The following is a 25,158-nucleotide window of genomic DNA, read 5'->3' on the forward strand; positions in this document are numbered from 1 at the left end:
TTTATTGCTCAGGGAAGAAGGAAAAAAAAGAAAAGATTCTTTTTGCTGAAAAGTACCCAGGGCTGAATGGTTCTGGAGGGACCATGTGAATCTCTCAAATGAGAACTGGCTGACTCAGAGGGAGTTACTCTTCCCGTCTCCTGTGAAAGCTCAGCCTGATATAAGAGCTACATCCCCGTCTAAAAGCCCAGGACAAGGCACATGACAGAAAGCACTCTTGGTCAAGAGGATCTGTCTATGGAACAAACTTGCAGAGGAGATCAGGCGAATCCAGTGTCTATATTTTGGAAATGCTGAAAAATCTTCTTTGAAAAAACTGTTCCACCGTAAGAATGACACAACACTGACACCCCCTATTGTCCCAAAATCACTATCACAGAAAGACAAAACTAATAAACAACATACCTTAAAAGATCACCTTCTTGTCCCCTTTTAGGCAACTAGTGTCCACTAAGCTTTTAGGGGGGATTGGGGCCTGCACTTTCCAGCCAGACTACTCCTGGCCCTTGCAAAGCGGTGCAAGTTGCAGGAAAAGTCCGTGCCCCCTTTGGGCATTGATGTAGTGGCTGGCCTCAATCTGTCCACTGATTTGTGCATCTCTCCATCTCCCTGGTTTTCTTTCTCTGACTCATTGTACAGTGTGTAGGTTTTCAAAACATTCAGAACCAGAGATCATTTTCTTGTTTACTTATGTTGGCTACTACAAAAGCGAACCTCAACTGGCAGACATTAGGGAAATTCAAAGGGGACAGAAAAAAAGAGGGCACCTTAATATGGCAAGGAGTATTTTTTTCTGTTGCTAATTTTAGCTACCTCACTTCTTTGCCAGTGAACTCGGGCAAGACCCAGAGCTGTCCTGTGAGTCATGTTTTCCATGAAGACAACAATCTCACTATAGTTGACATCTGTGCTTGTTTATCATAAGCTAACAGAGATTTGTGAGCTGTTCTGCCCAGTCATTCTGCACAATTTTCTTATATTCAGTAATAAGGTTCCAAATCTCTTCATTATCTTTTCTGTACCAACAAGGATAGATCTAGGCTTCAGTACAGGAGACAGCAATATAGAGCAAGAAATTATTTTAAGCTCGACATGAATACAATACTTTTATTCCACGACAAGGGACCAAATTCTGAAGCTCTTTATTTATGTTGAGAAGCATCACATTCTCCAAATAATCCCACTGATTTCAATGGAAGTGCTCCAGAAGTAAGGTATTACTGTGTTATTATGGATTGATACTGCTCCTATTGAAGTTAATTTCAAAACTCCAATTAATTCCAGTGCTGCAGGATCATGCAATTATAATAATGTGGCCAAAGTCACAAAGGAAATGGCCATTAATGCAAAGCTCACAATTAGAGAAAAACCCTTTTGTCACCTGACAGAATTTCCAAGAAATGCATGTGCTTAAAAACATACATATCAGCTGTTGCCTATTGTGTTTCCAGGGCCAGATTGTCAAAAAAGCACTCAGCCCAGTTTTCAAATTCTTAGTAGCAACAACTGTTGGTGGAGCCCTTTCCAAAATGCTAATCTTAATGCACCATACTACATTAGTGGATGCTGTAAAGGCTCATTATCCCTCCTCAAAGCATGATAAATGAGTAGTCCTGTGGCACCTTAGTGGCTAAAAAAATATATGTAGTATCATGAGTGTTCGTGATGGCTTTGAAAGCAGGGGCACATGAGGTGAGAAGAAACCCCTCTCTGCAACTGGTAGGGAATTACATTCTGAGAATTATTTTGTTGTTGTTTTTGCTCTGCCTTTAGTTTGTTTTAATACACAGCACTTACATAGTGTTACAGAGCGTCCCCACTATATGTCGCCCTGGTATACATCCGTTCCACACTGAAGTCATTTACACTTGTAGGAACTGATGCACTACAAGTCCTTCCATTCCTTGTTCTTAAGTTGCGCAAAAAAAAAAAAAAACCCCAAACCAATTTGCACAGACGCAGACGTGGGAGAAATCAGACGCGGGAGAAAAATTCCGCACTTTAAGTTGTTTCGCTATAAGGTCAAGTTTTTTGGAACATATCTTGGACTTATAGTGAGGATGGTATACTTCCTGTATACTTTCCACCAAATAACAGTTTTGACTGTAAAGAAAAAAATGTTGACTGAATTTGGACAGTACGTCAATCTGCTGAGTAAGGAAGTGCCAGTCTTTCCTTGAGTGTTTATATTTACAAGTCCATCCAGATGAAATTAAGAATCCTTGTTTTAGTTTATATAACAATCGTTAAGATGTTGTGCAATAGTTACATAATATTATGCCCACAGTGGTTTCCTACTATATAGGGAGTAGGATTTGATTTGGCATCTATAATATTTGCATGTACTCCATGGGGGAAGTGGAGTGCAAAGGGTGAGTGTACTTGCTCCACTTCTATGCAGCCATGGTGAGTGCAGGGGATGTCACTGTGCTATGATAGCCTCACCCTGCTGATCCCCAAAGCCATGTCTTTGGGGACAGGGTGCTATGGGAGGAGTGGGTGGGGTGATGGCAAGAAGAAGAGGAGATTGGGAGGAGGTAACGGACAGCTCCCCTGGTCCACTGGGAGTCCTGGGTTGGATTGTGTAATTGTTTTGGCGGGGATGGCCTGCTGGCCAGGAGTTTGAAACTCCTGAATTAAATCATGGAGCCAATGGAACTCGGCTCCACAAATAATCAGGACCAAACGAAGGGTATAAAAGAGAAATGCAAACAAGCAAGGGTTGGTTTTGGAATGAATCCAGTTGTAGAAGGAAAGAGAGTGTTAAATGAGTGCTCAAGAAGGAATTATATTTATTGCGGCCCTAGTGAAAGGAAAGTGTTGCCGTTGTTGCTCTCCTATTTTTTTTGGTCCCACACCAGGAAAGATGTTATTTGTTTGTGTGTAGGATGCTTGCATCCCTGGTGGGTGCAAGCCTTCTGCAAGGGCGAAACTTTATTTGCTGCAAACTTGTTTCTGATTTGGAAAGGAACTTCATGGATTAAAAAGAAATTGACTTTCTACATAAGAGGGAAGCATACAGTGAGGTTCTGTATGCTTCCCTTACCACTTGAATGTTATGCATTGGCATTTCAATGCACTTGGGGAGATAGATGTATATGAAGTGGGTTTTAGGAAGTGGAGCTGGATTGGATAAATTCAGAAAAGATGGAGTATTGCTGAATAGCAGAGCACTTTTATAGGCCAGGAAGTAGCTTAGTGTTTTGCTTTCTGTATCTTAAAACACTGCTCACCGTATTGTCTTCAGGTGTAAATGATTGTTTTGTTTACAATTCCCAAACCTTTCAGAAAAGCTCCTCCTAAATTTTCCTGACCGTGGTTTAAATTATAAGCCACAATATGTTAGAAACGCACAGTATTCTATGTTCATTGCATCTGTATGGAAATCAATACAAATTCTAGAGAATAGAGCCACTAGCTAATCCATGTGAATGGGTTTGTATGCCATTGTGTGCAATTCAAAAACACACACTGTTAATACAGAACTAAGACTTAGGTTAAACTCTGAAAAGTGTGGAAATGTCATAGAACCATAGGGACTTCTGTAGGACATTGAGTATATCCCCCTGTTAAAAGCAGGACCAAACCCAACTAAATCATCCCAGCCAGGGTTTTGTTAAGCTGGGATTTGACAAATTAATTTGTCAATTTAGCGGGTGTATTATAGATCAAAGGATGCCCCCATTGGCACTGGTACACCTACTCCAAAAGCTCCCAATGACCCCCCACTGTGTGGACAGGGATTTAAGATACTTCTATTCCAGCTACGTAATTTATGTAGCTGGTGTTTCATATCTTACTTCCACTTTCCCATGTAGTGTAGACTAGGCCTGAGTGTCCATTCAAGACACAAAGGTTCAATCCAGTGCCCTTGGTTCATTCCCAATCCACCAACAAAATATGAAGTGAATAAGGTAGAGCTTGCAGAACTGTCTCACTCATTTCTTAGCTACATCCTGGGAAGATAAGTTAACCATAAGTTGGACTCTTTCTGAATGTAGTAAAAAAGCCTGTACGTTATTCAGTCCGTATGCAGCTTGTAACATTTTTTTCCCCAAAGTTATCTTTGTTAATCAAAATTAACTCTCAATAGAACACTCAAAGTCTCTTCTCTATTTCTCTGTTGGCATGTATTGTTCTAGTTCCAGCTGTTTTATTGCTAATAGTTTTTTTTAAAAGAGAGAAAGCATTTCATTTTTGGTGCTTCATTGAGCACAAAATGGTTCAGTTATTTTTGAGAAACTTTCTCAACAAACTTGGACCAAACCAAGTGTTTTGGAAAATTATGAATCCTTGAAAAATTGGTGGTTAGGCTGGAAGTAATTATGCAATGTTTAATTACCATTTTAACAGTATAATTTGTTTTTGTTCATATGCATTTACTCAAACAGATCTTTTTGTATAATATAATTGACAGACAAACAGTTTTCTGGCTATTACGGTCCTGCCCATATCCTTCAGCTGCAATCCTGTACAACAGGATTAGGTTAGGACTGGAATTGGAATTAACGGAGAAAATGTTGTTAAACAGAATTACTTAAACTGTATTTTGGCCAGTCTAACAACACTTTTCTTGCAAAAAATCCCATGGGATCATTTAATTCATGCAAGTGGCTAGGTCTTAATGAGTCTCACACAAGAAATGACATCAATTAATACAGTACCTTCAGGTACTTGCTGGGCTATTTCTTCAGTGGTGATTCTGAGGGAAGAGTGCCATCTAATGAAACATCACACCACTTCCTAAAGCACTTGTTTCTTCCTTTGAGACCGCCCATCCAGCCACTTAGCAAGTTTTAAATTATGCTGGGGAAAGTATTTTAGCCATTCACCCTCAAAAATGAAAGGTATCGTCTCAGTTAATGACTCTGAATCCTTTTATGTGCTAAATCCAGTCACCCTACTTATTTTCCAGAAGGTTATTCCTTCAAAGTATTATTTAATGTACCCTTCAGCAGTTATTTGTATTACTCCCAAAGTGAAATCTCTGGAGAATTTAAAATGGCAGCAGCACAGAACTTGCCTATCCACATTAGAGGGAGAAATGTAGTTTGTTTAATCTTCACATATTAAAATAAAAAAGGGATGTTATGGAGTGGGAGCGGCTAGGTCTTACTGAGGACAAAAATCAGCAATAACCTCAACAGTAAAACTTAAGTATTCATAATCTTTGCTGATCTTACACCATACCTCAAAATACTACCTTGAGGACTTATTGGAAACAGATACTCGATTGTCCTGTAGTGAGGTTATCACAGTGTCTGACATCTTTCTAGGGGAGGAGTGATTTCTCTTTCAGCAAAGTGTATTTATGCATATACCTAGCTATCATCACATAAATAAACTCATCAAAGCCAGGGTGACTATTTCTGCATTTAAAGTTCAGCCTGTGCTTAAGTATTTTACTGAATTCAGGCTTCAGATCTCACTTAAATGATCTCCCTGCCCTTTTATGATGTACTCATGCCACATGTCCGACTCCATTAGACCCAATTGTAGCAAAATGATCTATGAAACACTACAAGAACCCCATCTCTTTACAATAAATTTGCAACATTCCCTAAAGGTTAGAATGAAAATCAAGCTTATTTCACAGCTGAATAATAATAATAATAATAATAACAACACTATTATTAATTAATAAACAGAAAACAAAAATAAACTGTAGGATTTATGGAGTTTGCATCTCTACAGCATCTCTACAACCCTCTTATGTGTTGTCATATTGGTCTCAGTATTACTCAGCATTTTCAGATCCCAAAGCTGTGGTAACTTAACTATTTCTCCCCATTTCTTTCTCTGACAAAGCACATAAAAGCTAACCATTTCCCTTGCAACAGCTAGGGGAGCTGACAGACTTGTTGGGCTCCTGGACAAAGTGCAAGGGGACTGGGCCAATGCCCAGGAAGGAGCAAGCATTGGGCAGAAGGGGCAGGGCTAGCCTTCTCCAGGCAGCCCTCAGTGCTGGCTGGAGTGCACCGTGCTGGGCTCTGGTGGCAATTTAAAGGGCCAAGGCTCTAGTTCTCTTTGCTCAACTATCTCCCCATAGTGGGCTTGGCAATAGCCAATAATAATTCATCATTCTCCTTATTAGCAAAGCATCTTCAGTAAAAAGAAAAATTTCAAGGTCAGTTCTCCACATTTATCCCACCTCCTCAAGAATGTGTCCTTTCTCTTTTTCTATATCAACAAGTAAAATTGCAGTTTACAGCTGGTTTTGTTCTGTCTGCCTAATCAGGCCCAAATTATTCCTATGTGGTATCCTCACTTCCATTAATTGAGAGAGGCTTAAGTACATAAAATGGCCGCAACTTGTGTCACATCCAGTTTTCTCACAACACAAGGGTGGATAGGGTTACCAGATGGGTTTCAAAAAAATACCGGACACATGTGATCTCAGAACAGGATGGGGGGTGGGGGAGCAAGGCTAGCTGGGGAAGATCGGGGGGTGGTGGAAACCGGCCGGCGGGAAGCAGGGCTGGCCAGGAGACGGTTTGGGAGAGCAGGGCTGGCCAGGGGGGAACCAGCCTGGTGGGAGAGCAGGGCTGGCTGGAAGGAGGTTTGGGGGAGAGCGGGGCTGGCCGGGAGAGATCGGAGGGGGGATGAAGCGGGGGGAGAACTGGCTGGCTGGAACCAGGGCTGGCCGGGAGGGGGTTGAGGGGAGTAGAGCTGGCTGGGGGAACCATCCGGCGGGGAGCAGGGCTGGCCGTGAGGAGGTTAGGGGAGTGGAGCTGGCTGGGGGGGAACTGGCCAGCAGGGAGCGGGGCTGGCAAAGGCACATACAGATCCCAGGGTGCTGCCCATCCTGTGCATGGTCCCAGTGAGGCGCAAGGGCGAGTCCGGCCCTGGGGATTCCATCCCGCCCTGGCCCCACCTTTCCTCCTCTCTACTGTGTAGTTGCGTACTGTGTGGCTGGTAGACATGCTCACACAGTGTGTGCGTGCCTACCAGTCAGGCGGTATGCAACTATGTACTGATACTTATCATAATAATAAAACTTACTTAATTAGAAAATACTGGACATTTATATATCTGGTATTTTCTCAATTTGTTTCCCGGACAGAAAGCTCAAATACTGGACTGTCCGGTTGAAAACTGAACACCTGGCAACCCTAAAGATGGATGAGTTAAGAAGTTGATCCAATAAAAGATTTCCCCACCCTCTTAAGTATTTGTTGTAGGGGAAAATGTGTTTCTGGGATTTCCAGAGCCTTTAAAAGAAAGCCATTCTTCAAAACAAAGCATTTAGACTGGAAACAAATTTACGCACCTCAGAGAAATGTTAACCGATTTAAAAAGAATTGGAAGTGCCAAATAGTTACTGATGGTTTATTTTCTTAAAATAACACTTCATCTTTCATATAGAATTTTCTTACTAACAGAGGGTTTTTTCCTTTTTCAAAGGCACGCATGATAGCAGAAATGTGATAATACATAATCTAATATATAAAGGAGAATGTTTGTATGTTTGTGCTCTAATAACTTGGACACTATAAGACCTACCGCAACCAAACTTTCCATGGGATAACCTTTCCTCCAGGAGAAGATTTTAACGTTCTTTTGGACCCAATCGGGCCCAATCTCAACCTGTAAAAATCAAAAATAACCTGCCACACTGCGCTGCAGGGGCAGCTCCGCCCACCCTAGGTCAAGTGCCTGCCACCTGTGGCCCCAAAGCACCATCCAGGACTCACCCCACCCCCATGCGCATAACGGCTTGGGCATCCACCCTACCCCCCCACAGCTACGGTTACCAGGTAGTCTAAAACCCCCCCCAAAACAGCCACACTTGATTGGGGGGGGCGAAGGGGGAGAGGAACTGGCTGGGAGGAAGGGGCGGCCGGCGGGAAAACGAGCTGGTTGGGGAGGGGGGTTAGGGGCAGTGGAGCTGGCCGGAGGAGATTGGGAGGAGGAGAACCGCCTGGCAGGAAGCAGGACTGGCCAGGGGGGAGGAGGGGGAAGCGAATTGGCTGGCGGGGAGCAGGACCAAGCAACGCCGGGTAACTCCAGCTAGTTTCCCTTATACAAGATAGTCAATCAGAGGTAAAACAGTTTATTTTGATAAAGGTTCTATAAGGAACAATGGCAATCACATACTTAACAGTGACTATCTAAAGCAGAATGATGAACCCCTAATTAGACCTGTCCCCTTGGGGTGATCTCACATCTATAGTTTCTATGATACAGGTATCATTGAAAGTAATGATTATCAATTTGTCTATGAAAATTCTCTGAACATTTTAGCCTGGCATAAGAATAGACTAGTAGATTGAATAGAAGTCAATGATTTATTTTATAATTTTATTTAATAAATAATATCCTTTTGATTTTTATCCAATTTTGATCGATTATATCAACACTTACTTTAAAGCACTTCTTTAATTTACCAAATCAAATTTTCACAACTGTCAGTAATTAATGACAAGAGAGAAACTGTCAACATTGTATAAAATTTACACAGTAAATTTACTTACTGTCTAATAAGCTGTCAAGAAGCACTTTTCTTACTTTACCTATCTGGAAATTTAGGTTATTGTAGATGAATTTTTTTTTATATGTGTATGGTGAAAAATCAATGTTTATTGATATTTACTGATAAAAATCAAATTCCTCCAAATCTGTATACGAGGCTTGTTCTATGCAAGGAATGTAATATTGATTAATATGTGGTTGGCGATGCAGCTCCAGTGGTATAAGCTATGATTGCGAGTGATTAGAACATCTGCCTTTGGAATTGACCATGCCTAGAATTCTGACACAGACTGGATAAAATCAGACATTGCCCCATTAGTATAATTCACTCTCTATCCACATGGTGCGTAAATTGGTGTTATATGAAATCATTCTTTATAAGCTCTGAAGAGCATATTGCATTAGGCTGACACTAAAGGCCATGTCAAATTTCTTCTCCGCTCTTACATCACCATGTATTTATATTCGTGCTCAGTTTGTCACTTAATTTGTAGTTATTCTGCTGTGTTCAGTTGCTGAATGATTACATTATCAGTGGTTTGGGGTTTAATTGCGTTTTACTCAACTAAAAATTGTTGTTGCCACTAAATAATTGTATTTTCTACATTTTATCAGTAAAATATCAGAGGAAAATACATTTTCTTGTCATCAATGCTTCCCTGGTTGCTATCACACTTAAAGGATTTAGAGCTAAATCTTCTTTGTGGGTTTTATTATGTATTGGGTTGGAACTAATGGTCAGCATGGACATGACCCACTTCTGGAGAGGGGAAGGTTTTTATGCTCCCACCTCTTCCATTTACATGGGTTTTATTCGGGTTCCTGAATTCAACCAGTTTGAATGAAAGAATTAACCATTTATAGGGCTGGCTGAGTAAAGGAAAAGCAAGTCACCAAAAACAAACAGCCAGTTTTTAGTTCACTGAATTATTAGAGTGCAATTTTTAATTCTTGGTGGATGATCAAGGAATTCCATGAAAGAGTGAGAATTGTTCCATAGAATCAAAATTCACCAATTATGGAATTCATATACCTGGAGGACAAGCAGAGGAGGAGTGTATGAAGAAGGAACAGCACAGCAAAGTTAAGGTCACTTCTAAATTCTAAGATATCAGAGAAGTAAACTGTGGGGGCTTGGATACTTTTTAATTTTTCCCCTTTTTAATGGTTCAAATCTTATTTTTCTTTTTCTCTTGCCTTCTGGGGTTTATTTTAATGTATCTCTACACGTTTCTTTCTTGCCCAACTTTTTGCTCACAACAACAAAAAGCTTTTATAGTTAATTAGATGCACTCACTAGTAGAATAATTTTAGAAAACAATATGTAGGTGTCTTGGGCCTATTTTTCCTCCATGTATATTATAACAATATTTTTTAGATTTGTGAACCCCCTGAATTAACTCTTGCCTTCCTACTGTCTGCTCCCTGTTTTGCCAGTGATCTTTGGGTTCAGAGACGGGCTTATCTACATGACCAAATTAAAGTAGTATAATTTAAATTGCCTTTTAAGCCAATATTGTTAAACGGGAGCAAAAGGCTTTGTGGAGACTCTTCTTTTGATATAAGAATGGCTTATTTTGGTTTAGTTACACCTGTTCCTTAATTGACTTGAACTAAACAAAAATAAGTTATCCTTAAATCAAAATATGTGTCTCTGATGTTAAATGTTACCCTTGTTTTTACTGGTGAAACTTTTTCACATAGATAAGCCCTAAGTAACATTCAGGTTGAAACTAGCATGGGTAAAATATATTTGACCTTTAACTTCAACTTTTCTATAACGTGCACACCACTGTTTTAGAAGACAATCCCTTTACTTTTCTAGGTTAAAAACTCTACTTGAATCTAAAAAGTTAGGGAAAAATAAATTATTTCCAATGGCCAGAAAAAGGTCAGAAAATATTTTTCCTGTTGAAAAATTATGAGCATAAATCCAGAATCAATTTATGGTCTTAATTGTATTCTTATATTTGTAACTTGTTTGGTATGAGTCTATCTACTCCGATTGAAATGAATGGCAAAATTCATATAAAATCAGATCCCAGATGTGCCTAACTTTCTGATCCTGCCTCATATACATCAAAGAAGATCTTACTCATCAGAATTCTACCATTCATCCTGACAAACCCAAGCATTACTCTTGGGCCAAGCATTCTAAAAATGGCATCTAAATGTACATGCTCAATTTGCATCTTTAGTCATTTGCCTATGAAAAGACATCTATGCATTTCCAAGTGCAAGCAGGACTTTTTAGTGTAAAAATCAAATGGATTACCATCTGATTTGTGTGCATTCAGTTTTATCATTTTCATGTGTGAAATGTGTGTCCTGATTTGGAGGTTGGACGGAGTCTCATTTTAAAATACAAGACTTTATGTTTTTTACTTCTGTTATTTGGATTTATAGAAACTCTTTATCGGCACTATTTCAGGATAAAGCAAGAATGGGACTTCGTCCTAGAGTGCAGAAAGAAAGGCGTTCCACAATCTGCATACCTAAAGAATGGTTTCATAGATACCACTGTGAAGCTCGTGGATAAAGTTGAAAAGAACTCTCGGCTCTCTAAGAAGAGTGCTTTGTCAAATGTAGCAGACAAAGAAAGAAGAAAGTTTATTTTTCAACTTTCTGGAGCGCACTGGACGGTAAACTTAGTCTGAGCATTTTTCTGTAGTATTTGAGTGATTAGCATGGCACACTTTTTCACTAACAAAACTTTTTATGGTAAAGTCTGATGTTCTAGTCCATCATGAGTAGTTTTCTACTGATTAGGAGTGACAGTAATATTTCCTTCCTTTTTAGCTATAAATTAGTAACGTTTTTAGTTTTAAAATATGTCGATAATTAATTCTGCAGAGATGTTTGTAATGTATTTCTCTGGAAAGCATGGGAGTAAGCCATCACAATACAGTGGGATCTTTCCCTAGTTCTACTTCTGGTGAAAAGGTGATGGCAATAACAGTATCCGACTTGACTGGCTTATTGATTCTTTTTAAAATACCCAATGGTTTGCTTGCGTTCTTTGATGGCTTAGACACCCATTTTTGTTCTGCATCTGCTTAAAACAAAATCCTAAGTAGACCTTACCAGTAGTGGAGTGATGAAAATAACAGTTGCATTGATTTTCATGAGATTTCAGTTTAGAAGTGAGATCAGGGCTCCTCTCCCACACCTGATGCCCGTCAATTAGTAGCAGACTTGGTTTCTAGAAAGATAAAGGTGCACTGAAGCATGTCTTATTTTCACAATCAGAGATAATTCTTTGTGTGTGTATAATGAGAAAAGGGTGGGGGGAGCATGATCTAGTCTGAGAGTGAATTTGAAAATTATATTATCCTGTGAGGGAAAATATTCCTTTTGCAGTGTATATTTTGGAATCAATCTGATACTCAAAAAAGTGCATTAAATAGACATAACAAGTTTGTATAAATAATAGCACACAAAACATTACATTCAAAGAATATGGAAGTTGCAAGGTCAAGCACTCAAATGTTAGGAAATGCCAGGTTGCTTGTGCAGTCTTTTTATAGGAACTTTGCCAGCATGCCTTTCTGATTGCTGGCTTTTTAAATTTGGCAGTGACAAACAGCTGCAACCCCGAAGTGACTGTCTGGTAACTGACTGCTGAACACTTTGTCATATCTCTGACTCACTTTTAGGTGGCTAATATTCTTATTCTGTTTTCCCTTTTCTATCATCAGTCAGGGATAATACATTCTCTTGGCCTATTGAAAGCTAATTCTGTGAAGGTGATTGGAACAACTTAAACATTTAACTTTGAAAATGGGGCCTGATTCTGGATCCTGCTATGTATCCTTATGGTTGAAGCAAAACTGTTATCTCTGAGAAATAATTTTGAGTGTCAGAGATCTGTGGAGCTAGGTTGTGGCTTGGCCTACACCATAGCTATCAGCATAGGTCTTCTTTGCAAATGGGAGGGAGATTGTCAGGCGTGGTAGGAGGAATGGTTAGTGTGGTTTGCAAAGCAGGTCATTGGGATGATGAGATGTAACCATAAATTGCAGCAGCATATAGGTCTATAGTAGCAGTGGGCAATAATCAGCCTGCAGGCAGGGCACAGTTCACCATGGTTAGCCTCTGGTGGATTGCTGGTGCTTTATTTACCTGTGCCTCCACAGGTATGGCTGCTTGAAGTGCCCATTGGCTGGGGATCACCTTTCCTGGCCAACGGGAGCTGCAGGAAGCAGCGCAGACTGGGACACCACTTCCTGCAGCTCCCATTGGCCAGGAATAACTATCTGCAGCCAATGGGAGCTTCAAGTGGCTATACATGAGTAGGCGCAGGTAAATAAAGCACTGGCAGCCCACCAGGAGCTTACCCTGGCAATACGTGTCCAGCTTATTGCCAACCTCTGATTTTAAAGTATGTGCTGTATTTTATACATAGCCACTTCTCCAGAGTAGCTCTTAGAAGTGGAGAAGTGGCATCAAACCACCTTTGCCTCCCAGTGCTGGTCTGTGGCTCAGCTCGTTATCTCTATTTTGGCTAGGAACTGACACATTAACAGCAATAAACATTTAAAAAAGGGTCTTCAGTGTATTTTGGAATAACCCTGAAAATAAAAATCAGATCAACTTGACAATACCCATTTGAAAATAGTTTTGTAAGTTGCAATTTCTGAGGACTTACTGCATGAGGAAAAGTCACAATAGGGTATGAATTGCTGACTAGATATTATAACCTTTCATCCGGACATATTCTCATTTAATATGCTTCAGCCACTCAAGTGTCATTTGCACTGAGGTTTTCATCTTCATTAAGTGGAGTCTCACTGTATCTCTTAGTTGTAAACTTATTATTGCTAAGGGTTCGAAGGAGAGGTGAAGTGCAAGCACGGAGTTATATTTTAAATAAATAGGTATAGTATGTAAGCTAAACAGAGTTGGATTATAAAGTATAAATAATTTATATACAGTATGTGCATTTTGAGAATGTGTGTAGATCTCAAGGACCCTGTGGATCATCAATGCCTTTTAGGAAGGCTACTTATACCTCATTTTTTTACGATGGGTATTTTAAATATGTAGTTTGAACCTGCATCGGAACTCGCAGTGGTTTGATAATGGTGTAGCATGACTGACTTAATGGAAATATTCCTCAGTTACACCAAGAGTTATCCCACATACTGAGCTAGCAACACCTCTGTCCTCTCTCCTGTCTCTCTGAATGCACTCCCTCAGGTGTCCAGGTGTTAGACCTTGTGCCTTTCACCATCTCATGATTCTTCCTCTCTGTTCTGTGTATATCAACTGCTCATCGCCCTGCAAGGTACGGGGCACCCGTATTTCCTCCCTTTGGGAACCTGTGAACAGTAATATTGACCAATGGCCGTCTTAAATAAAATGTACCTTCTTTGAACAACTGGAACAAAGCATGAGAGAAGCAGGATTTTAAAACTACATATAGGCTAAATGTATGTTTCCTCTAACCTTAGGCTTCGTTCCAAGCCAAATTAGATAGGCTTTCCTCTAGTTGCAAGAACAGACTAGAACCCACTGCATTCTCCTAGCAAGCCTGATCCTTTCTGCATGTCTGTGGAATATTAACAGTTAGATGGGAAGGATGAGGTAGGAAAAAATACAGGTTTAACTATACTGGTATACAACCTCATCAGTGGGGATGCAGTTATTTGGTATAAAACACATGGATAGTAATATAACTATTCCCAAACAGGGAAGGGAATCAATTATAGGGTATAAGGCATTTTTATACCAGCATAACTGCATCTACAGTAGGGCTTTTACCCATATAACTATTTAAGTTTAAAAAAAAAAAAAAAAAAGCTTGTCTAGGAAACAGAGCATTCTTGTCTGAAGGGGCTTATCTGAGGCTATGGGTTGATCTGCATTATAAAGTTGGGTCAGCTTAACTGTGTCACTCGAGGCTGTGCCCCAATGCAAGTCCCCATGTAGACAGTACTAGGTTGCTGAAAAGTTCTTCCATTGGCCCAGCTACTACTTCTTGGAGAGGTGGATTTGCTACAGCAATGGAAGAACCTCTTCTGTCACTGCAGTAAATGCCTGCACTACAGTACTATGGCTATGCCTCTGTAGATACACTGTGAATTTTAAAGCTCTAAGTTTTCAGGTTGTAAATTGTAGTTTGTTGGCTATTTCCCCCAGCTTCTTGATTGTGTATCTTTCCTTCTCTTCTTTCTTAATTGGTATTGTTGCTTCAATTTTATGATTATTTTAAACGAGTCTCCAAATTTGGAAATACAAATAAAATAATGAAGAATTGAATAGTCCTTTAGAATATGTGTTAACAGTGCAATTTATGCTAACCTATCTATTCAACCTTGTATTTATTTTTTCATTTGAAGCTCTGTGCCTCTTACTCCATATTTCTCATCTGAAGAAGTGGATTGTGCCCACAAAAGTTCATGATACCATCTATATATTTTTTATTATTTATATTATTTTCTAAGGTGCTATGGACCATTTTTTAATGTTTTTTTACTTACAAACTGCAGGCAGGGCACAGTTCACCGTGATGCTCAAAGTACCTTTCTGAAGCTGAGGAAGCGCTATGTGTGGCTCAGAAGTGTCTCTTTCTTTCTTCAACATAAGGGGCAGGAGACTGGCACTGAGGTGTTTGGAATGGGGGGGCTGCTACTAGGGGGGCTCTGAGGGCAGGAGGCTAGCATGGGGTACAGGGCTTGGATGCTGGGGACCCTGGGGTCAATGGTTGGTGCTGGGGGGTAGTGGAGGGTGTGGGGCTCTCAGGGTTAGAACTGGCACTGGGGGCCACCAAAAGTTTGTGAATAGGTTTGCTGGTCTTCATTATAAAAAATGGCTGGGAACCTCTGAGTTATGGGACCTTGGGTAAATCACTTCATCTATTTCCCCTACCACCAATCAGGAAGGTAAAGAATATGTCTTCTCTATTTAGATTGTATGCTCTTTGGAGCAGGGGCAAACTCTTTTTATATATTGGTAGTGTCTACAATGGGCTCCCAATCAGTAGGTATTACTGTTATATCAATGTAAATAATTTATACCATATCAGGATCTGGCCTGTTTTATTTTAATTGTCTTTTCCTCTTCATTTTTGGATCTTTCATTTATCCTCCCATTGCATTGCTCTTCTCTCTGCGTCTCTTTCACAGTTTTCCCGTTACAGTTCAATTCCCTCTGCATGTCATTTCTTTTCATCTGCACTTGAAGAATCTCCCAAGTGAGCCCCTGATGAAAAAATAATTCTATAGTACTTTTAGACCCCCTTAACAACACATGTCCAAATCCGCTATCTAGTAGAGAATGACAGACAGTTGATAATGCTCTTAGCTGAGATTCTTTGTGATTCACACATACCTACTGAATTAAATGAGTTCTTCAGAGAAAGTTTTTGCTACTGCAGATGGGTGAAGTCTGTTAAAACCCAACGTATGAAAATGTATTTGAATTATTTGATGAATTTACTCTGACTGGCTTCTAGCCATGAAAGTGTTTCATTCATTAATTATTCACAGAAAGCAGTTAACCATCAAGAATGTTCATGGAATCAACAAACTTTAAGTGAGATGTTGGAATGAAGGCAGTCAGAGAATTGAAACACACCATTTGAGTCAAACAGGACCAGTATTTCACCCTTAGATCTTGGCTATGTTGCTTTATGCCAGCTGGGATCTTGACCCATGTTTCTAACAGTATGTGTTCAGTTAAAAAAAAAAAAGGCTTGAATATCAAATGCATTCAACAAATTGATTGTTCATAAGCTAGACTATAGTAATTGTTTATGAGCCAATCATGACCTCAGGTGCAATTTATGAAGAGATAAATAGATGAGATTCACTGAATAAATAATTTATTGCAAATTACTCTATTTTACTTTGCTAATTTATATTACTTTGCAACTCAATAAAGAGACTACTTCAATTTGTTATTCCCACCTGTTGGTCACAGTGAGTTATATATTTGTCATAGTAAGTCAAGTTTATGGGAAATAACCACACCCGATGGACAAATTCTATCTCATCATTATTATACACCAATAGACATTTTCTGACATCATGAAGAATCTGGCAGGGTTAAATAGTAGAGATGAGACTGAGTCTTAAAGTTTGGAACCAGCTCCAAACTTTCTCAAAGCTAAGGGAGGTATTTGGATCCAGACAAGCTGTTGGTTTAATGGTAACCATTGCAGAGAGAATGGTAAGTGTGGATCTAAATCAGAATCTGAATGTCTCTAAAAACTTGGTGTTTGGAATCAAGAGTTTTGGTTTAGGAACATCTCTAGTAAGTAGATTCTATTCTCTCTGCTGATAGTTAAATAAGTGGTGGATATCTTGGTATATTGCCTTTAAATAGTTTTTCAAAGCAAGGGTTTCTTGGTATTGTTTTACTCGTAGAGGCTAAGACTGGACATTTCCCAAGTGGCTTTCTTCATGAAGTAATTTATCAGCTGCCTGCCACTTCAATATGGTGGCTGAAGATTATGGATGAACGTCAGGGAATTGGAGAGGAAATCAAAAGTATAAAGTCTGTGTAAATTGTAGTTCTTACTACTCATTGGTTTGTTAACAGAGGCCTAAAATGTCACATTAACTTATACTTCAGCAACACAGAAATGTATTGAAAGAGGTAATATCCTGAAAAAAAATAACACACTGTAACAAAATATTAGGTTGTTTATTCCTTATAACTCCGGGTACAGAGAAAGATTGTCGGAGAAAATTTGGAAGTCTAGACAACTGATACAAATTCAGACATTGTGTGAGTGGGTTCAACTCCACTGCAATCAGGTTTGAATTTGGCCTGATTACTGCACCAAAAGTCCACAAAAAGTATCTTGATACTAATAAAACAATTCTTAGTCCTTACAGAAACATAAGTACAATTTTCTAAGCCTTTCAGATTGATTCCAGACAGTGGAATAAGCCCCTAAATGACTACTTGTTCATTCTTAAAAAAATTATAAAGGAGTCTGATGGCTTGGATCTGTGTCTGAGATAGCACAGGAAAGACTGAACCAATGTGCCGAGCTGTCTTTAACAAGGGAAGGAGGTTTTGCTCGATTATCTTTTTACTTCTGGAGAACATTTAGGATGAAATCCTGGCCCCATTGAGGCTTATGGGAGTTTTGCCATTTGACTCCAATAGGACCAGAATGTCACCCTCAGTATTCATTTTGAGTTAATTCGGAATAATAGATATTAGGAGATTATGTAGTGGAAGAAGGAAAGAAATGGCAGACCAGTGAAGGAACAGCAACAGAGCTAGACCATGGCAGAGCCAGGGAACAAAGAAGTGTAATGTGCTTTCTTCCTGCCATCCACTCTTCCCATCTTCCCTGTAGCATCTACCCGGACCTTGCTTCTTGGGTGGGAGAAGAACATGCCAAGGACTGTCCCTCACAAGCAATTGGGAATAGTGTGGATGAGAAAAGGAGCATGCACCAGCCAGAAGGGGAAGAGAAGAACATTAAGTTTGAAAAAGGGATAATGTCCTCTTACTCCTCATGCCAAAGATGAGCTTTCTAGGAACTGTGACCAAATGGTGTTTCTAATCTATCCAATATTAACATGGCCTTGATTACCATCCTATCTGAGCCCCTCAGACTCTTTAATGTACCCCCTGTGAGGTAAGGAAGTATTATCTCCATTTTACAGATGGGAACTGAGGATGTGCACACAGAAAAGTTATTTTGGAATCATAGAAACATAGAACACTAGAACTGGAAGAGACCTCAAGAGATCATCATGTCCAGTCCCCTGCCCTCATGGCAGGACCCAGTACTGTCTAGACGATCCCTGATAGATGTCGATCTAACCTGCTCTTAAATAGCTCCGAGATGGAGATTCTACAACAATGGTCTCCAGTCTTTTTAAGCACAAGATCACTTTTTGAATTTAAGTGCAATCCAGGATCTACCTCAAACACAAACACCTTTACCCTGCCTTCTTCCCACCCCTTCTCCGAAACGCCGCTCCTGCTCACTTCTTCCTCCCCATCCTCATTTACTTTTATCAGGCAGTGGGCAGAGGACTCGGGTGTGGAGAAGGGATATCCAGGCTCTGATCTTGGGCTAAAGGATTTGGAGTGTTGGAGGGACTCTGAGTTGAGGTGCAGGAAGAGGTTCAGGATGCAGGTTCCAGGCATGATTCTGGGTGCAGGGGGGACTTAGGGTTAGGACAGGGTTTGGGATGCCGGAGGGGTTCAGGATTGGGGCCAAGGTTTGGAATGTGGGCTCCAGTTGGGCACCACCGGTACAGTGGTGCTAAGGCAAGTTCACCCCTACCCTGGCCCTGCACCACGCCCAAAAACAGCCAGCAAACTCTCTTCATCCCTGTCCCCGCTTTGCTCTGTGGAGATGGGATATGAAGGGGTGGGGGTAGGAGTGGGGCTGGGGAGAAGAAGAGTACCCAGATATCAGCATCCCTTCCTCTTCTTCCTGGCTACGTCTACACTGGCCCCTTTTCTGGAAGGGGCATGTTAATTTCAGCGATCGTAATAGGGAAATCCGCGGGGGATTTAAATATCCCCCGCGGCATTTAAATAAAAATGTCTGCCGCTTTTTTCCGGCTTTTAGAAAAGCCGGAAAAGAGCATCTACACTGGCCCCGATCCTCCAGAAAAAGCGTCCTTTTCCGGAGGATCTTATTCCTACTTCAAAGTATTCTTCAAAGTAGGAATAAGATCCTCCGGAAAAGGGCGCTTTTTCCGGAGGATCGGGGCCAGTGTAGACGCTCTTTTCCGGCTTTTCTAAAAGCCGGAAAAAAGCGGTGGACATTTTTATTTAAATGCCGCGGGGGATATTTAAATCCCCCGCGGATTTCCCTATTACGATCGCTGAAATTAACATGCCCCTTCCGGAAAAGGGGCCAGTGTAGACGTAGCCCCCATGTTTTGCACAGCAAGCAGGAGATTCTCGGGGGTGGGAGGAAGCTCCAAGGTAAAGGGCAGGAGGGGCAGATGAAGTGCTGGCATGGATAGGCTCCTGGCCAAACCTGTCAAAGGCTCCAAGATCTACCAGGAGATCCTGATCTACTGGTTGGTGACCAATGTTCTACAACATCCCTAGGCAACTTATTCCAGTGTTTAACTACCCCGACAATTAGGATGTCCAACCTAACCCTCCCTTGCTGCAGTTTAAGCCCATTGCTTCTTGCTGTATCCTCAGAGGCCAAGGAGAACAATTTGTCTCCCTCCTCCTTATGAAACCCTTTTAGACACCTGAAAACTGCTCTGATGCCCACTCTGTCTTCTCCTTTCCAAACTAAACAAGTCTAATTCCTTCAGCCTTTCCTCAAAGCTCATGTTTTCTAGACCTTTTATCATTTTTGTTGATCTTCTCTGGATCTTCTCCAATTTCTCCACATCTTTCTTGAAATGTGGTGACCAGAACTGGACACAATACTCCAACTGAGGTCTAATTAGCGCAGAGTAGAGAGGAAGAATGACTTATCTTGCCTTGCTCACAACACTCCTGTTAATGCATCCCAGTTTGCTTTTTTTGCAACATCGTCACAGTGTTGGCTCATATTTAGCTTGTGTTCCACTATAACTCTCCAGATCTCTTTCTGCCGTACTCCTTCCTAGACAATCGCTTCTCATTCTGTATGTGTGAAACTGATTGTTCTTTCCTAAGTGGAGTACTTTGCATTTGTCCTTATTAAACTTTATCCTATTTACCGCAGACCATTTCTCCAGTTTGTCCAGATCATTTTGAATTATGACCCTATCCTCCAAAGCAGTTGCAACCCCTCCCAGCTTGGTATCATCTGCAAACTTAACAAGCGTACTCTGTGCCAATATCTAAATCATTGTTGAATATATTGAACAGAACTGGTCCCAAAACAGACTCCCTGCAAAACCCCACATTTTACGCCCTTTCACAGGATTGTAAGCCCTTTCACAGGATTGTAAGCTGTTAAGAACTACTCTCTGAGGGTATGTCTACACTACCACCCTAGTTCATTTGCATGTTGCCGGGCGCTGCCATTTTTAAATGTCCGCTAGTTCGGACTCCGTGCCCCACAGCTACACGCGGCACGAACTAGGTAGTTTGGACTAGGCTTCCTATTCCGAACTACCTGTACTCCTCGTTCCACTAGGAAGCCTAATCCGAACTACCTAGTTCGTGCCGCGTGTAGCCGCGGGGCACGGAGTCCAAACTAGCGGACATTTAAAAATGGCGGTGCCCAGCAACATGCCAATGAAGTCCGGGAAATTCAAATCCCGGGCTTCATTTGCAACTCCGGTTGCCTACATTATCACCCTAGTTCGAACTAGGGTGGTAGTGTAGACATACCCTGAGAATGGTTATCCAGCCAGGGTGGTTAAGCACCCACCTTATAGTAGCCCCATCTAAGTTGTATTTGCCTAGTTTATTGACAAGAATATAATGCAAGACCGTATCAAATGCCTTACTAACATCTAGGTATACCACGTCCACCACTTTTCCTTATCCACAAGACTCGTTATCCTATCAAAGAAAGTTATCAGATTGGTTTGACATGATTTGTTCTTTACAAATCCATGCTGGCTGTTACCTATCACCTTATTATCTTCCAGGTGTTTGCAGATGAATTCTTAAATTATTTGCTCCATTATCTTTCCTGGCACAGAAGTTAAACTGACTGGTCTGTAGTTTCCTGGGTTGTTCTTATTTCCCTTTTTTATAGATGGGCACTATATTTGCCCTTTTCTAGTCTTCTGGAATCTCGTGTCTTCCATGATTTTTCAAAGATGATAGCTAAAGGTTCAGATACCTCCTCTATCAGTTTCTTGAGTAATCTAGGCTGCATTTCATCGGGCCCTGGTGACTTTGCAGACATCTAACTTTTCTAAGTGATTTTTAACTTGTTCTTTTTTTTTATTTTATCTTCTAAACCCATTCCCACTAGAATTCACTATGGGTATGTTTACACTACCCCCCTAGTTCGAACTGGGGGGGTAATGTAGTCATACGGAGTTGCAAATGAAGCCTGGGATTTGAATTTCCCGGGCTTCATTTGCATAAAGCCGGCCAGCGCCATTTTTAAATGCCGGCTAGGTCAGACCCCGTGCCGCGTGGCTACATGCGGCACAGACTAGCTAGTTCAGATTAGGTTTCCACGAGGTGTACAGCTAGTTCGGATAGGAAGCCTAATCCGAACTAGCTAGTCAGTGCCGCGTGTAGCCGCGCGGCACGGGGTCCGACCTAACCGGCATTTAAAAATGGCGCCTGCTGGCTTTATGCAAATGAAGCCCGGGAAATTCAAATCCCGGGCTTCATTTGCAACTCCGTATGACTACATTACCCCCCCTAGTTTGAACTGGGGGGTAATGTAGACATACCCCAAGTTAGGCACTACTTCATCATCAGACTTCTTGGTAAAGGCCAAAACAAAGACGTCATTAAGCACCTCTGCTATTTCCAAGTTTCCTGTTACAGTTTCTCCCTCCTCCCTGAGCAATGGGCCTACTCTGTCTTTGTCTTCCCAATGCTTCTAATATATTTATAGAAAGTTTTCTTGTTTCCCTTTCTGTCAGTAGCTAGTCTGAGCTCATTTTGTGCCTTTGCCTTTCTAATCTTGCTCTTGCACTCCTGCAATGTTTGCTTATATTCATCCTTTGTAATTTGTCCTAGTTTCCACTTTTTATGACTCCTTTTTTTATGACTCCTTTTTATTTTTAGATCATGCAAGATCTCTCGGTTAAGCCAAGGTGGTCTTTTACCATAATTTCTATCTTGCCTATGAAGGAGAATAGTTTGTTTTTGGGCCCTTAATAATGTCCCTTTGAAAAACTTCCAACTCTATTCAGTTGTTTTTCTCCTTAGTCTTGTTTTCCATGGGACCTTACCTACCAGCTCTCTGAGCTTACCAATATCTGTCTTCCTGAAATCTATTGTCTCTATTTTCCTGTTCTCCCTTCTACCATTCCTTAGAATCATGAACTCTATGATTTTATGATCACTTTCACCCTTCCACTTTAAAATTCTCAACCATTTCCTCCCTATTTGTTAAAATCAAATCTAGAATAGCTTATCCCCAGTAGCTTTTTCAGCCTTCTGAAATAAAAAAATGGTTTTCAATGCAATCCAAGAACTTATTGGATAGTCTATGTCTTTCTGTGTTAGTTTCCCAACATATGTCTGGATAGCTGAAGTCCCCCATCACCACCAAATCCTGTGCTTCGGATGATTATTGGCCGTTATTCTGAAATAACAATGCAAGTTTCTACTAAAAGAAATTTGTCATTTTGAAATAATTTCAAATTTAAGGACTGCTTATTCTGACTTCTGTAAACCTCATTCCATGAAGAATAATGCCTATTCTGAAACTATTTTTAAATAAGGCATGTGTTGATGCTCTACCTCTGCTATTTCAAAATAGCCCCTCATGAGGGCCATTCTGAATTATTCCTCCTTGGGCTCTAAACTGAGATAGCACGTCTACATTAGGGAAGCGTGCCTCAGACTCATTTTGTGGCTTTCTTGCAGTGTAGATGTGCTATTTCAAAAACTCTATTTTGGAATAACTATTCCTGAATAGTTCATTCCGAAAGAACTGTATAGTGTAAACATACCCTGAGACACAGAAAAGCTAAGTGACTTGCCCAAATGCATACAGGTCATATGTGGTAGAAAGGGCCCTTTGAACCTACATCTTGTAGGTCCTAGGTTAGCCCCTTAGCTACTGGGCTGTCCAATCACTTCCTCACAAACTTATAAGTCCTCTCGAGAGTGCTTCTTTGGCTCATATAACTATGTGCTACACGTTACTGTCATTTGAAGTTTCAAGTTAAGTCTCAGTTCAGTCCATAAATGGTGAGGAAAAACAAGAATGAGATGAAAAAAGAGAAGCAGTCATTTGAAGTTCATGATTTATGTATTCATTATTTATTGTAACAATAAGTACTGCACATTTGGAGAGGTCGGAGTGAACGAGAAGGTACGGTAACTATCTACAAGAATTTGGAAAGATTTCTCATTACCAATCCTGAGACAATTCAGGCATTTTTTTTTAAAGTTGCCATCAACGGACATATATATAAAACAGATACAAATATGGTATTTACCTCCTGGGAAATGCAGCCAAACTCAGCCCTCCCCCATACAAAACTAAAAGAAAACAATCTATATCAACAAGGGATGGGGGAAAGAGAATTACCTACAGAATAAACATCTACAGGTTTAAATACATATGAAGTCATGGAATTAGAACTAACATTAAATTATTCTTTTAAAAATATCAGTGGTCAGCATTTGAATATCTGTTTCACTGTACTGCTAATCAAGTTAAGATGAATGATTTAGCTGTACATGATTCTGGTTAGTTAAGTACCAGGAATTTATTAAAATATGTCACCTTATTAATAGTTTTGGGGAACTATTAATTCTAAAGAAAAACGGAAGTTTCTGATCTTAAAAACAAGCTAAAATTATGGTTTTCGCATTTAAAGTTGCCTTTGTGATGTAAAATTCTAAAACAAAACAAAACCCACATACAAAGATTTAAAGGGAGTAAAGGTAGAAACTATTAAAACTCATTTTATGATGCAGAGCTACTGCTGCAGAGATGGTAATGGCACCGCAGCTATGTTATTTATTCCAGCTGTTATCACTGCAGAATGATAGAAAACCTAGCAGTAACATTGCTAGATGATATGCTACTTTGCATAATAGAGTCTAAAATTACTTAGTTTTCATCTTTATCAATTGATTTCTATCTGACCCACATTTAGGGCATTTGTTGTATAATTCAAACTATGAAAAGTTGGTTGGAATTGAAAACCAATTAACTAAAACAATTTTGCATGAATTCAAAAGCTTAAAAGACCTGCACTTCCCATCATTCAACATGCCTGAAAGACACAGGCTAAACATAATGGAGTGTTGAAAATAACCCCAATAGCAAATTCTTTTCAAAGTATTTGAAATAATACTAGAAACTGGCGAGGCAAAAATTGCTTCTAATTATGGAGCTGTTTAAAGACTCACAATATCCAAGCTTCCTGGAGGCAAAAGAAAGATTTGGAGTACAATTTTCAAAAAATGCTTAAAGTGACTTAGGAGTCTAAGTCCTGTTTCAGAAAGTGAAAGTCAATTGTCCTTGGGTGCCTAAGTGCCTGGGTCCATTTGGGTGCATCTACAAAGCAGGGCTTAACTCGAAATAAGCTATGCAAATTGAGCTACGTCAGTTGCATAGATTATTTCAAAACAGCATATTTCTAAATTGGGAGCATCTACACAGCACTTACTTTGAAATAAGTCTTCTTCTGACTTCCCTTACAGCACGTACAATGAGGGTTACAGGAGTTGGAGTAAGAAGTATTTCAAAATAACTGCCTGCTGTGTAGACGCGGACTAAGTTCTTTCAGAATAGCACTAGTTATTTCAAAATAATGTTGCTGTGTAGACGTACCCTTTCTGAAAATGGGATTTAGGCTTCCCGGTCATGTAGACTCTTCTGAAAATGTTACCTATGATTTTGATCCAGTGATGATATGCTGCTGTAGGATCAAGTTTAAAAGAGTTTGTTTACAAAGCAATTAGAGACCCATAACTGGCCTGTGCCATCTGACACTGGCTCACGTGGCTCAGGCTGCAGGGCTCTTGAATTGCGGTGTAGATGTTGGGACTTGGGCTGGTGCTTGACCTCTGACCCTATCTCTTGCAGGGTCCTAGAACCCATGCTCCTGCTGGAGTCCATAAATCTATAATGTGATTACATGGGCTTTC

The 25,158-nt window shown here is 40.3% G+C and overlaps 1 protein-coding gene across 3 annotated transcripts in view; it reads left to right on the top strand.

Moving 5' to 3' along the window:
* LRRC2 (leucine rich repeat containing 2) overlaps positions 1 to 25,158 on the top strand; it is a 361,338-nt gene that overhangs the window by 269,051 nt on the left and 67,129 nt on the right. For all 3 annotated transcript variants that reach the window (XM_025187890.2, XM_075931850.1, XM_006129375.4), the window contains exon 3: positions 10,904 to 11,114. In XM_025187890.2, coding sequence (XP_025043675.2) covers positions 10,904 to 11,114 — 211 coding nt within the window. The remainder of the gene's footprint in view (positions 1 to 10,903; positions 11,115 to 25,158) is intronic.

The sequence above is a fragment of the Pelodiscus sinensis genome, chromosome 6 (genome assembly GCF_049634645.1).
Source record: "Pelodiscus sinensis isolate JC-2024 chromosome 6, ASM4963464v1, whole genome shotgun sequence".
Classification (NCBI taxonomy): Eukaryota; Metazoa; Chordata; order Testudines; family Trionychidae; genus Pelodiscus; species Pelodiscus sinensis.